This window comes from Astatotilapia calliptera, chromosome 14 (genome assembly GCF_964374335.1).
Source record: "Astatotilapia calliptera chromosome 14, fAstCal68.1, whole genome shotgun sequence".
Lineage (NCBI taxonomy): Eukaryota > Metazoa > Chordata > Actinopteri > Cichliformes > Cichlidae > Astatotilapia > Astatotilapia calliptera.
Genome location: NC_137435.1, coordinates 21,575,713 through 21,590,038, shown reverse-complemented (window position 1 = coordinate 21,590,038; position 14,326 = coordinate 21,575,713). Strand labels below are relative to the sequence as shown.

General features: G+C 40.6%; 1 protein-coding gene across 1 annotated transcript in view; it reads right to left on the bottom strand.

The window, feature by feature from the left end:
* Positions 1-4,014: 4,014 nt before the first annotated feature.
* The window catches only part of cwf19l2 (CWF19 like cell cycle control factor 2), a 51,164-nt gene continuing 40,852 nt past the window's right edge, over positions 4,015-14,326 (bottom strand). Inside the window, exons 11-19 of the mRNA XM_026192193.2 lie at positions 14,184-14,285; positions 10,965-11,093; positions 10,323-10,460; positions 5,597-5,809; positions 5,254-5,370; positions 4,948-5,103; positions 4,759-4,839; positions 4,470-4,571; positions 4,015-4,340 (exon numbers count right to left, since the gene is read on the bottom strand). Coding sequence (XP_026047978.2) covers positions 4,200-4,340; positions 4,470-4,571; positions 4,759-4,839; positions 4,948-5,103; positions 5,254-5,370; positions 5,597-5,809; positions 10,323-10,460; positions 10,965-11,093; positions 14,184-14,285 — 1,179 coding nt within the window. The 3' untranslated portion in view covers positions 4,015-4,199. The remainder of the gene's footprint in view (positions 4,341-4,469; positions 4,572-4,758; positions 4,840-4,947; positions 5,104-5,253; positions 5,371-5,596; positions 5,810-10,322; positions 10,461-10,964; positions 11,094-14,183; positions 14,286-14,326) is intronic.

The window sequence follows — 14,326 nt, the reverse complement described above, 5'->3', positions numbered from 1 at the left end:
GAGAGTCTGGAGAGGTGGAGGTATGCACTGGACAGAAGAGGAATGAAAGTCAGTAGAAGTAAAACAGATTACGTCTGTGAAGGTTCTCGGTCATCCAGGTCATCGTAGTCTAAGGAGCTTGGAAAGAACAGCGTCTGGACTTCTTTAAGTTGCTTGAAGCCGTTTCACCTCTCATCCGAGAAGCTTCTTCAGTTCTAAGGTCAAATGGTGGGGAGTCCCAGATTTAAACCCAGTGGGAGTTTCTCTCCAAAGAGGGACAAAGGACCCCCTGATGATCCTCTACCTAATCACATGAGCCAAGGTGTGAAAGCGGGTTTAGGTCACAATCAGCCAGAGTTTCGTGTGAGCTCATTGTGAAACCTGGCTCCACCTTATCATGTGATTTCCTGAGGTCAGATGGCCCAGGATGTGAGTGGGCGTTAAGGCGTCTGGGAAGGGATCTCAAAACTGGATAATAGATGGCAGACAGTTGGTGTCGTAAACCCCCGCCTCTGTTCAAAGATGGTCGCTCACAGTGGACATAGATGGCTTCTTTCACTCCTCTTTAAAACCATCTGTCCTCTCTGTCCAAAATGTGAACATTGGCATCCTCGAAAGAGTGACCTTTATCCTTAAGATGCAGATGGACTGCTGAGTCTTGTCCTGTGGAGGTGGCTCTTCTATGTTGTGCCATGCGCTTGTGAAGTGGCTGTTTGGTCTCTCCAATGTAGAGGTCTGGGCATTCCTCGCTGCACTGTACAGCATACACCACGTAACGTGCAAAAGAGGGGTGACGGCACGCAGGGTGGAGAAAAGTGAATTTCTGAAAATGACTAAAAAGCATCTTGTGATGATTTTTCAGGCAACAGCCAACCCTGGAAAATAAATAGTTTTAACTCTTCATTTGGGCAAAGTTAGAAAATACATAAATCTGAGTGACAGGATCTTAAAAGATGAAAGGGAACACTTGCACCATGGCTCTTTCTACTCAGACCACACGTGTCTTCTGACCTGACCTCAATTACGATCCCTGGAAAGTTGCGCATCTGTATTTTGCATGACTGATGAAATCTATCTGCAGAACAGACAGAGGCAGAACTATAAACTGCCACAACGGCCCACTCAAAACCAGCTTTCCAGTAGTTCATTCCACAGTACTGCACACCAGCAGACTCAAAAGATAAAAACAATACCAGCCATACTGTCACACAATTTAACCAGTGCAGTACAACACACACAGAATGAGAAGTATTTAAATCCATACTTGTGAAATGGAGCAAAAACCCACATATAGACAAAGCCACACAGGAAACAGCATCACTGGAGTTTAAGCCAGTAAAAGATGAAATGCGTGTAGTTATGGAATGCACAAAGATAAGAAAGGTTCAGGCCCATGGCACACACCAGTGAGTCATGCCTTTAAGATCCTTTCGTTCTGCTGCGCGTGTGTCTGTGGCGAGCGCTGCTAAGCAGGCATGTCGGTTTCAATTTTGTGACGCAGAAGACATACACTCATGTTATTGTCTTATCTCTCTGTCAAATATCTACCTCCTGTCTATACTGAGGCAGAGTGGGTGGGGGCATAAATGAACCAAAAGCTACAGCAGATGCAACAGGATGGTGCCGGGGGTTTGCAGAATACCAGGAGTCAGGCCAGCTAAGGCAGGGATGGGAGAAGACAAATGGCTGATTTGGTCATAAATCTGCCAGAAGCCAATCTAATTGGCCATAACCGTACATCACTCCACGCCACTCTGACGCTATTAACCGTGAAACTGTGCCTCTCTGACACATGTACAATATAAAGAACCTGCTTTACTGGTCATGAGGATGTTTTTTTAAGTTCAACCAGGGTTAAAGAGTAGGGAATTGCATAAAGGAGTATGTCATAGATTTAGCCAAATTTCCACGTAAATGACCGGAATGTGACCCAACTTTTGATTTCACGTATTGAGTGATGGCTTTGTTTTTTGTTTTTTTGTCAGCTGCATCACGTTCATGGCGGCAAGTGCAGCCTATTTATGCCAAAACTGTCACTCAGATGCACATAGAAAAAGAAAAAATAATAAACAACACACAGATTATTGATCGCTCATAAAAACAACAATAATAACACATAACACTGCCTTTTCAGGGAAATGAAATTTTGTCAGTGCTCATACTACAAGTAAGGGGCAATCTCCCTGGTCTCATAACACACCTGATTTCTCTTAATAAAAGTGCCGACCAGTGCCATCTGAGGAGTATTTTAATAATGTCCCTTATTAAATAAAGAGTCCCTGTTCTGTGTACCCACAGGTTAAAAATGTAAGAAAAAAAGAACAGGAGGAACTGCAGTGAGGTACCCAGTCACTCTGTTATGTTTTCTGACACAGGATCCTAATTTAGTGCTTTTCTTTAATAATCTGTGACCATATACACAAACTCTGCAAAATCAAATCTTTCTGTGTGATTCTTTGAAATTCAGCACAAACCAGATGTGCCGATGCTTCAAACAGTATCTCAGATGAAACCTGAAAATAACAGGGGTCAATGAAGCAGCAAACCTATAAGAAAGCCAATGCTCTAACCGAAAAACTGCCAAGGTTGCATGCTGGGGCAATCCTGCCCACTGCTCACGAGAGGCGTGTATCCACAACAGACTAGGTCTAAAGGTTGCAATGCTCTGACATATGAGCATGTGTGTACACTTGCCTATGTGGTGATGACATGGAACCCTCTTTTAGAATTAAGTGACAGCTGGAAAGGATCATGAGACCACTGGGAAAGAAATTAAATCCCACGGCTGGAAAGGCAGAGAAGGGCAGCATTGGCAAGAGATGAGAATGGCGGGTATGGCATAGAGACAAGGGCTTTAATTTAGTATCCACTGTACAATTAAAGGGCCAGGTTTTTGTGATGTTAAATAATCAGACCACGTTGAATCATTTCAAAGCTTTGCCCACCTTTAATGTGACCTATAACATTTACAATTCAACTATAAAAAACAAACAAATCTGTGAGTAAAAACACAAAAATAAAAATGTAAGCTGGTTGCACAACTGTGCACACACATCAAAACAAATGCACATTTTGATTTAATCACAGCATTCAGTATTAGTCTGCATGGCACACCTTGACATGGCAGTATTTGTCCGCTTGTCATTGCAAGGGCATCTCTTGTGCACAGCCCTTCACATTGCCCCACACATTCTCGTTTAGGATTTAGATTTGGACTCTGGATGGGATGCCCAAACCTTAAATTTTCTTCTGATTAAGCCAATCTTTTGTTGATTTGGATGTATGCTTGCGGTCATTGTCATGCTGAAAGGTTACATTCCTCTTCATCTTCATCTTTCCGGCAGATGCCCAAAGATTTTGGGGCAACAGTGACATTGCAAAGAACTGATTGTCCCCACAAAACTGATGAAAAGACAAGATGAAAACTAGTCAAGTAGGCTGCCAAAAGTTCTACAGGTCTACAGCAACACTGAAGGAGCTGCAGGAATTTCCAGAAAGTGCAACCATGCTGGTTGTATACTACTTGGAACGACAAACTCCAATATTCTCCATAGGTTTGGAGTTTGAGGTAGGGTTGCAAGACGGACTAAAGAAAAAAACAAAACAAAAACAATCAAGCTCAGCTACAATTTGCAAAAACAAAGCTCCCCGGAAAAAAAATCAAGTTTCCCAAAAACATGTGGGAAATTTTTGCCAAAAGATATGTTTTGGTGTTGCAACACCAAAAGAACACCATACCTATGGTAAAGCATGGCGGTGGCAGTATCATCCTGTCATTTCAAGCATTTTATATTATAAGACCCTAAAAAATTATAAAGAAATACCAATTAGTTCTGGAACCTCTCAGATGTAAACTATATTCAATTGTGCAGGTTAGAGGTCACATTAAAGGTGGGAAAAGTTTTGAAATGATCTATTATGGTCACATAAAACTGTTATTTTAACATTTTACACATACTATCTACTGCATATATGTAGCGACAAAATGCATTTATTATGCAAACATATGTAACTGAAACAAACTTTTGAAACACATTTCTTCATTTGTCCTTTTATTTTTATTTCAGTGAAAATTATCTCATGGTAACATTGCTAGTAGCACATTTATGTTAAATTCCAAATTGGGACTCTACACCAGGTTCATCAAATGCGATCCCTGCACTGGGAAACACATGGTGGTTTGTGTAAGAAGTACAACAAAACAATAAAACAGAATTTTTCTAGCCCTGAGTCTTGGTGCAGTCATGTGGTTTCCACCACTGTGAAAACTGTAACACTTTCTTCCTCTGGTCATCAAAATTTTCTTTAATCATCTTTCTCCAACGCCGAGGCTCCAAGTCCAGCATGCCTCCTACAACTTCCTGTAATAGAAGAAAGAGAGGTCACTCGTACTGAAATTTTACTGTATTGTAACCAGAAAAAAAAAAAAAACGAAAGAAAAAAGCCCAAGGAGATGCATGACGTGTAAGAGTCTCAAAACATCCGCTGACCTTGCCAAAGTAATGAGGGAACTTCTGTTCGTTTTCAATGACATGAGCAAAGCCCCCCTGGAGTCCAAAGTCTACGGCAAAGTATGGCAGACTCCGAGGAACCTGGGAAGGCAATAAAATAAAAATGAAAATTACCATTTCAAAAGGAACACAGAGGAGCAGAAGAAGAAAGTTGAAAGAAAAGTTGCACAGAAAACAACACAAGGCAGAGGGCAGAACAAAAACAGAGAGAAATACTAAGTAACCAGATTAAGAATGAATTAACTGCACAGAGTAAAAATTAACCTACAGCTTGCCGAATGCTTTTCGAAGAGAGGTCGACAACCTTCTTGTTCATGGCCCATTCCTCATCACACTCCATGATAGCTTTCTAAGAGAACACAGATTGTTTTTTAAAAACCACAATAGAAAGGCTATTTAAACCCCAAAGCAACCAATACACTCAATTAGACTGATGAGAGATAGGAGGTCCACACACCTTAAAATAGATAGGTGCCATATCTCCCAGCTCTTTGGGTAGTGGGATACACTCTAACACCATGTGCTGTCTCCTGCGGGGATTCATGTGCGTTTCCATGAACACACAGTCCAGCTCCTGGGCCTCGAACATCCGCACCAAAGTACGTCGGAACAGCTGAGGGCAGTAAAGTGGCACAGAGGTGAGCTCAGTTACACCTTATAGCAGCAATTTGGCTCCAATGATTTCTGCCACTGTTCTATAAATGCAGATAAAAGTTGTCCCTGTAGCCTGGAGCAACAGTATTCCGAGCACTGATGGGCTAACCTGCATTTCTGCCCATATATCCTCATCCATGCCAGTGGCAGAGCAGTGATGCTGGAGTGGACAGATGAGACAGTGGCCCTCTGTCATCGACACTCCTGCGGGCAGGCTTAGGTACACCTAAGAACAAGATCACAACACACAGACACAGATGAAATTTAGCAAAGCATGCATAAATCTATGAGGTTTAAACCTTCTCGACATTCCAAAAGTAATCACAGCCCACCTTTATCATCTATATTTCCAATTATACCTTGATGGACAACTCGAACAATTGAGGATCCAAGTATGCCAGCACAGATTCCTTTTACTTGTCCCATAACAGCCTGCGTTAACCAGCGCTTACCTTGCTTCCTATCGCCACTATAAGGTGTTTCTGGAGCTCTTTGCTGCTGAAACAGTGCTGGCATTTCTCCATTGAGGCAGCCAGCCTCCTACTCTCCCCGATGGCTTTGTTCCTCATCCTCTCCTCCTCCCTCCCCTCACCCTCCCGCTGCGCTGCGCTCGACACAAACATGTCGTCCAGCGTGTAGTTGTCGCCGTCCGTCTTCCCCATCATCTAGATTAGAGGAGAGCGATAAAGAGACAGAGACGGAGACAGAAACGGTGAGGGGGGCGTCTCTATACATTTTCTCTCATGTCTGATGTTGTTTTTTGTGTATTTTGCGGTTTGAAATTCCTGTTTCAGACTTTCAAACAAAAAGAGAAAACATACATTTTTAAAAACAGTAAAGCGATTGAAACTGTCATTATTTATTAATTAAGTCATTGCTGTAGTGTCAACTAAATGCACGCAGGTGTCGACTCTCTGTGCATTAACAGTATTCGTCAGGACGCTGACTCTAGTGTTTCTACGTCTGAGTCTTGTCACCATGGTGATCCAGCAACAGGTTGGAATCTGTGTGTATTTGAGAGAGCGAGAGTCAAGCGTCGCTCAAGTGTGTGTGTGTACATGATACGCTGTGTAGGAGTGAGTGTGTGAGAGTGAAAATTGGATTAGTTTTAGTGTGGGTGGGAATGTGTGTGTGTGTGTGTGTGTGTGTGTGTAGGAGTGAGTGTGAGGGCATAGAAGTGTGCAAAAGCACATACCGCATTAAGCCAAGAGCAGACAATTTTATTTTACTGCACACATGCCATCACGAGCACTCTCACACAGACTAATTAAGCATTATACGATAGCAATAAATCAACCAAACCATGCTGTCAGTCCTCACTATCACCGCTGATGTTTTATTTACGGATGCACTCCTGATGCAATTTAAATTATACATCGTGAATACAGCACGCTGCTGTAGCCACAAGACACCGACATATCTGATGTTCGACCATAACGTTTCCAGAAAAATGTTAAAATGCACGGTGACGGTAAAGAAAACTACGTTGTGTGTTCTTGATAAAACAGCATTAGAGCCACACAAAGCTGCATTTCTTTTGTTTTTGGATACCCATGCACTGCAGTCACTGTTTACATTATGAAATATGTGATTGTTGAAAATAAATAAATAAACTAGCATGCCATTTTTTGTGTGGGAATGTTAATCAATTAAATTTTTTTCACATACAAGATAAAACAATTAGTCATTTGTTGCATCAATGAAGGACGTTCTGTTTTGGTGGCATTTGTGTGTGTGTGTCATTCTTTCTGTCTGTAAGCCCGATAGCATGAAAAGTTTTAACTGAACTGTGGAGGAGTGAATTCATGTTAACAATCCTTTAAAATCTGCCTTTCATCCATCAACGTCTTCAAGGTCAACTTAATGATTTATTGGTCAAAAATGGACAAAAAGCCTTAAAACTTATAAATATGAAGTGTGGTGTGTATTGTCAACAGTACAGAAAGTACCAAATAAAGATTTACAATGTTTCACATTTGACCTCTGACCTCTCCTTCAAGTTCAACAAATTGATCTGAAGCTCAAAGTGATAATAATGCTATACATTGCTATTTAAAACTGTGTTTTGTTCTGCCATTGTTTGTATTGACAACACATGATATATGCGGATGTTAAATATTAAATTACTTTGACTGTGACCTTATTTGACCTTGAAGAAGAGGTCAAACTTTCATAAAATATCTTTGATCTGTAAACTGTGCTTAAAATTCAGCTGTCTTTGTTTGTATTGGCAACACTCAGGAAATAATACGGGTACTAAAAATCACATTATAGTTTGCATCCAGACATCAGGCCACATTTGACCTCTTATTTCACTTTTAAATTTCACATCTGCTTTTCGTTTAAGCTGTGGTATTTTTACTGCACTACAAACATCCTAAATTATGCTTAAAAAGAATAAAGACAACAAAATGAATGTATACAAAATATAATACAATTCTCTTAAAAGTTGATGCTTCAAAAGAGGACAATAGGATGATCCAAACACAGCTATCTGATTTGAGCGAATTTGCGACTTGTTTAATTTTTATTTATTTCATTTTTTTTCCAATTAACAAAATCAGGAAAAACTATCTACCTCAAGACACCCGATCAAAGATATCAGGACCACAACAAAGGCCTCTCAAAGGTAAATTCAGGGTTATTTTGATGGCACTGTGGTGAGCAGCTGTTCAGTAGTTGGGGAGATATCGTGCTCTGGACCAAACAGTTGGCTGAACAGACACGCAGCCAGATGGGCCGCCTGAGATGACCATTTCAGCCGTACCATCTGCATACAAAAACCCACATTTACAAACAAGCACCTATGCTTTTTGGAAAATGTAACCAACACGTTTGAAGTCATACGACTGGCTTGGTGAGAATTGGAGGGATAAGAGAGGAAGACGGAGAAGAGTTAAATAAAACTGAGAAAAACACGGACAAGCGGATAAAAGGCTTAGACGGATAATTATAGATAAAGCAGAAAAGATAAGAAGGAAGGGCCGAAGAGGGAAGCAGAGTGTGATATCAAGAGAGAATAGAGAGTTTGTCTTTCTCTTTGTAAATCATCAATCTATAGCTGTGATTAGCAGTATTTATAGAAGTCCTGCCATGGTAACTGTAGATGTATTTTTAGTGTCACTCTTTGTAGGTGCAGAACGTGTCTGTGCGTGTGAGATTTTAGACACACATATGTGTAGTGAATATATAAGTGAGGCTGAGTGACTGAGACAGCAAGAGAACGTAAACGAGTAAGAAAGGCAGAGACGAGGAAAAATGTGGACAGAGCTTAAGTGTGTGGTTTTTTTTAAATTTCCATAGCAACTCCTCCATCCTTTTGTTTATTAACGCTTTGCTCTCTCTCTCTCACACACACACATACACACACTCTATGACTTCTGCACAGGTTCTTATCATTTTCCAACCTGCACCAAGAGAAGAAGCAAACAGCTAAAAAAACATGAGAAGGAGGAAAGAGGAAAATGTGTCTTGGCTCATGATAAAGTGCGGGCTGCAAAGCTGCTGATAGACTGACACGCGCACCGCAACCTGTCAGAACTCATCTTCTGCTGTGTGTCTATTTCAACCACACAGTGGCTGAGAGAGTCTCACAGAGACAGCTAGTAGTGGAGAGAAACCAATAATGACATCGAACCAAACACTGATGTGACGGTGCAAATTTTAAATGCTGCCGTTTTCCTCAGAGAAGTGTGACAGAAAAAAAGGGGGGTAATCTTTCCCATTAACATGCATACATAGTTAGTTTTGCCATATTTTGTGTCCACTATCTTCAAGTTTGTGTGTTGCTGATCTTACCTGCTGCCAGGGGTATAAGCAGACCAAAATCAATATGCCCTGCATTTGTCAAGGTTCATTGATTGCTTACATTTTTTCAGTGTATGAACCCAGTCTGAAATGGGAGAAGAACAAAACCCATCCCTGACAGCATGTATGAACTCAAAGAACTCAGACTCAAAGAAGCAGCTTTCGACTACTCCCTTTATTTCCAAAGGGAGTAGCCAGAGCAGTCGGACTGGCACAGATTTTACAGCAGATTCACCTCCTGATGCAAACCTGCCATTTATCCAGGTTTGAGACCAGCTTCTGGCAGCACACCGCCTTGTGACCCCCGATGGGTTTGTATCTGCTCCTTAACTTAACTCGAACCAGAGATCTTTTCCATGTATCCATTACAATGTGACTCAAGACCAGCCCCCAAGATTGAAACCGGCTTTTGTTTGTTTGGATCCACTATGTCCTTAATTAATATAAAAACCTACTTTTGCCTCCTTTATTTCTGTTTCCTAGATAAAATATAAAATAATATAGTGGCAGGGATACCGCACACTGCTTAGCTGTTGTTTCAGGACTGTGGACAGGAGCCCTGTTTGTTCGCAAACATGAGGAAATTTAAATTAAAAACAAAACAAAGAAAAGGTGTAAAAGATGCGCCTCATTGGTCCTGCAGGGATAAAACTTGGTTGAGGTTTTCATTAATTTTTTTAATCAACTAATTTTTTGCTGTCCTGAGTAACAAAGCAAATACAATGTCGAGAAGACACTGACATGAATATTACGCACTGCAGAACAAAGCTCCAATGTGAAAGTTTCCAGTCTTTTGGAGATGCAGTGGCTGCATATTACCAGGTGTGCGCCCTGATCAGTTGATACTACAATCAGCTGATTTGAGTTTGTAGAAAATGGTGGAAATATACAAGTTCTGAGGAGTGGGGAAATGGACATTACCTTTATTTTTAATTGCGTAGAAGGACAAGAGTGAAACGGTAAAGCGCAATCTGCATCCAGGACAGGAAAAAACTGCATTATACTGCTAACACAACATACGGTCTTTGAAAGCATCTGCACAAACAACATGCTAACACAAAGTTAACAAGGTATCCAGAGCAATGTTAAGCCTGAGTGCATGCCAACCCCATCCTCACAGCCTGAACCTGATCAGGCTTTTAGCACTGTAGCCTCCATTTTTCCCTACAAATGGTTCTACAGTACAACAGCAGTAGCGATTGCTTCGAAGTCTCTTTGGGCTGATTTTTAGCTTTTCTCTGTGTTAGTCGGCTTGTGTTCAAACCTAAACACTAAAAAAAAAAAGAGATTATACGATTTATATTGTAAATAAATAAGCATTTCAGAAGTTAAATAAAGATATTGCACAATTATGGTGAAATGTCTTCTTACCTTGGCAGCCATACGAGAGTAAAGGGCATTCTGATCCTGTGCAGAGCTCATCTTCTCCCTTCTCACCATCTCCTTTAGACCGACATTGTCATCATCTTGGAAGTAACGGACACGCTCACCGTCAACATGCGTCTCGATCTGAAACGAGACAGAAAGACAGTAGTATGAAAAAGAAGCAAAGAGAGACAAGATTTTTTTGAAATCACTGGAAATTGGGTGTGATGTTTAAAATAAGCACTCCCAGAAGATTAAAGTCTATTCAAAACATCTGAAATCATATATTTGACAGGAGGTGCGAGACAGTGGACAGAAAAAAAGAATCAGGAAGAATAAAGGAGACTAGACTGCTCTATAAATTTATAATGACCATAAACTGAGGGCTTTGTTTCTTGTATACAAGTTTCAGCTCAGAGGCAGGTGCTTGTTGTCTTTTCACACACGATGAATATCACAAAAAAAAGAAGTCAAATAGCTGGATACAAGCCTCTTATTAGCTCCCCATCTCTCAACACCTCTGTTGCATCAATGCCCAGGACCCTCTCAGTCTTTTTTTTTTTTCCTTCCCCCCAAGCGTTGGCAAGCTGATACAACAAATAGATTATTTATCTAATTTCTTGCATTACATAATTTTTCTTTCCTTACCGGTTTCTTCTTTCGCCGTCCTCCGTGCTGTTCCTGAGGTCCAGATGGGGCATTGACAGGCCAGGCCCGACCTGACTCATCTGTTCTGAACAGCAGGATTTCCCGGTCTTCACTGGTCCCATCTGAGGCCTGAAACAAATCAAGTGGGTAATTTTAAGGTCTATTTAATTCTGTAAATACACAAAATTATATCTGTGCAGGCGCTCAACCTTTAACCATTCAACAACCACAAACTGTAACAAGAAAGGTAATTTTAAAAACAAGTTTTGATGATATTTTAAAAAAGAAAACTATTTGAAATGTACTAGCAAGGTGACGTTTTCAGTCTCATCACTCAGATCACTGCAGAGGAGGAGGATGGATCTAATGTTTGTGGATCTGTCAGATTTCACAGGCTGTCGAGACAGAGGAAGCAGCTGAGTTTCAACTAATAATCTGGGCTCCTTCAGAATAAAAATACATCCTACTTGCAGTGAAATTTTAAATGGCTTGAAAGGGCTGGACTTGAGCTTTCATATCATTCTGAATAAAACACAGGACTAACATCTCCATATTTTACGTATACTCTCCTAATCTTTACTTTGGTGAGAGTTATCAGTTTGATTCGATCAATACAGAAGGAAAGACGTGTGTAACTGCAGTTTAATTAAAGTTTTAAAGTTTTGACAGGCAGACGGGAAAGAAGAACAAAGAAGATGAGAGGACGCCACATGAAAATGAAAACTGGGTGGTCAGGGTGGGGATACATGGCGATATTGTATCATTTTATCAACAGAGGCACACAAAATACAGATACTTTATTAAATACATTAAAATACTCTGGGACTACTATGAACAACAGGGCTGGCCTCATGCACGCAAATCCTGCAGTAATGTTAGATGAGCAAACTTACATCTCAACAAAAAAAACATCCAACACTGGGCGCACCAAGCTTGACAAAGCTACTTCCTATTTCAGAGCATCCAATGCCTCAGTCACGTGGGTCAAAATAAGACAGCATCTTCTTTGCATCTACCGATTGCAACATGTGGTGACAAAAGCTTCTTTTCAACTAGCACCTGCTCAGCTTGGCTCTACTCGGTTTTTAGGATTTTCCGATCAGAAACAGATTGTTAGCTTGAACCCATTCGATCACGTATCACAGCGATCGCAGACCGACTGTCTCGAAGCAACATTTATGGCAGGTTTCAGTCACAGTGTTGGTATACTTGACGATTTCATTTCAAGAGTAGGATAACTTTATCTTATTGAATTAAAAGATATGACAAAGTTTAACTTTAAGGAGATAATTTCCAGTTGAAAAATGTGATAAATCACAATATCTGTTATTGCAAAACTCAGCATCTCACAAAATGTCAAAAATTGCAATAATCTTATGTGAGCAGTGAAGTATTGTGTAATATTCTACTGTGGTGTGCCTGGTGATTCCCATCTCTATGGGTGAGAAGACAAAAATCTAAATAATAGAAGAGAATATTTCCTCCACGTTAGTCACTATAGTACGGCCTTAAGTCTCCACACATTGCAAAAAAAAACACTAAATACAAGCCAGACATTCAACAAGAGTCAAAACACTGAACACTGAAAAGAAGCCAACTGCCTTCTATAACAACACAAACTGGAAGGATCTCAAATGAGTGCAAATCAAAACCACTTCATCTTTACAGTGCTGAAGTACCTCTCGGCTGATAAGTGCACTAAAACCTAAGAATTATTACATTTTCCCTGAACCCTTACCAGGTATTTCATTCTAGTCCTTTCATTTGGACAGGGAAGCCTTTCTTGGGGATAAATCTGGCCTAACCTACAAATAATGATCTACAGATTATAGGAATAATCACACTGTTTTTCATGTCTTTATAAAGTTGTTGAGCGTCTGCTCATCTAAGAAATATGCAACCATTTGTCTGGGTATCCAGCTGCGTGTGAAGCCAGAAAAGACATTAGTAAGACAGTAAGTAGAGAAGAAGCAGTGCCCTGACGTTAGAGGACTGAATTGTCTGCGCTATGGACACAGACATGGTAGCACATGCATCCGGCCCCTTTCACTTGGCCGCACTGGTGTTCTCTTATTTCAAACATATACACATACATACATCATGCACACTTATCCTGACCTCTGATAGGAGAGTGCGTCAGCACACTACAAGACATTTGTGCCTCATTAGGAATCTGGTGAAGCGGCTGAACAGGAGCAGTTTCCAGACAGCGCGACGTAAGAGCTGAACAGAAACACGACTTCAAACAAATAAATTATTTTTACAAGCAGTCCCCCATGACAGCAGAGTTCACTTACATCTGAAGGTGTGTGTGTGTGTGTGTGTGTGTTATATACACAGGACACGTTTAGTCCTGTATATATCAGCCCTTTCACCCTTTCAGATACAGGATGTGTAACAGTGCTGGCCTTATCACTTTTGCTAAAATGCTGTTATTCTATCATTTAGAAACAGGTCACTGCTACATTGTTGTTCTTCATGCTTTCATTTAGATATACTAACAAGTGAGAAAGCCACGGTGAGTGTGCAACATTGGGTGCTGGATATAAATATGTGAGAATGCTGCTAAAAACAGACATCCGGCTCAAAACTTCTCTAAGGAAGTCATTCTGAGCCTCCTTTGCATCTTTCCACAGCTGCATGGCTCATTCCTGTCTGCATAGTCTTACAGATTTCAAAACAAAATTTCTGGATGTGTTTTTTTTTAGGGGGGTGGGGTGGGGAGGTGGGGGTTCCTCCATTCCCTTGGAGGTCATAATCTTATACATATCTATGCATTAATAGATGTGGATTAGTCTTATGTCACACTAAAAGTGATACGTAAATGTTTTTAGGTCTGACCCACTAAGGCTGCTGTCGTAACACAAAAATTGAGTGACTCGGATGTGAAGCTGACATGGTCAGACTTCTGTGATCTGGAAGGTGTCTTTAGGGACAGTTTCTAAAGCTGGGAATAAAGAAACGTACAAAAACACGTTTTCCTTTTTGTGAAAAATAAAAATGTTTTGTTCTCTGTCTTGTTCGACCATCTTTGTGTCATTTAGGAATGCTACACGGCTTTTCGCACGAAAAGCAAACCGCATTGAGAACAACCCTGTAACCAACCGCACAGCTTCATGGTCATCTTGTGTTATTGAGAGGTGTTTTTAATATTCTGTCTCCCTTTTCAATAACTAGTTAGATAAAGTTAGATGGTGACTTTGTAAAGTATCTACAGACCTGGTTTGATTTGGCTGCTTCTTGTAGCTTCTTCCTGGCAGCATGTTTCTCTTTGGCTTTATGAGCTGCTTCCAGTTGTGATTTCAGCTTCTCAATGACGGCCTAAATCACACACAGACACACACACAAAAACAGAAATTTAG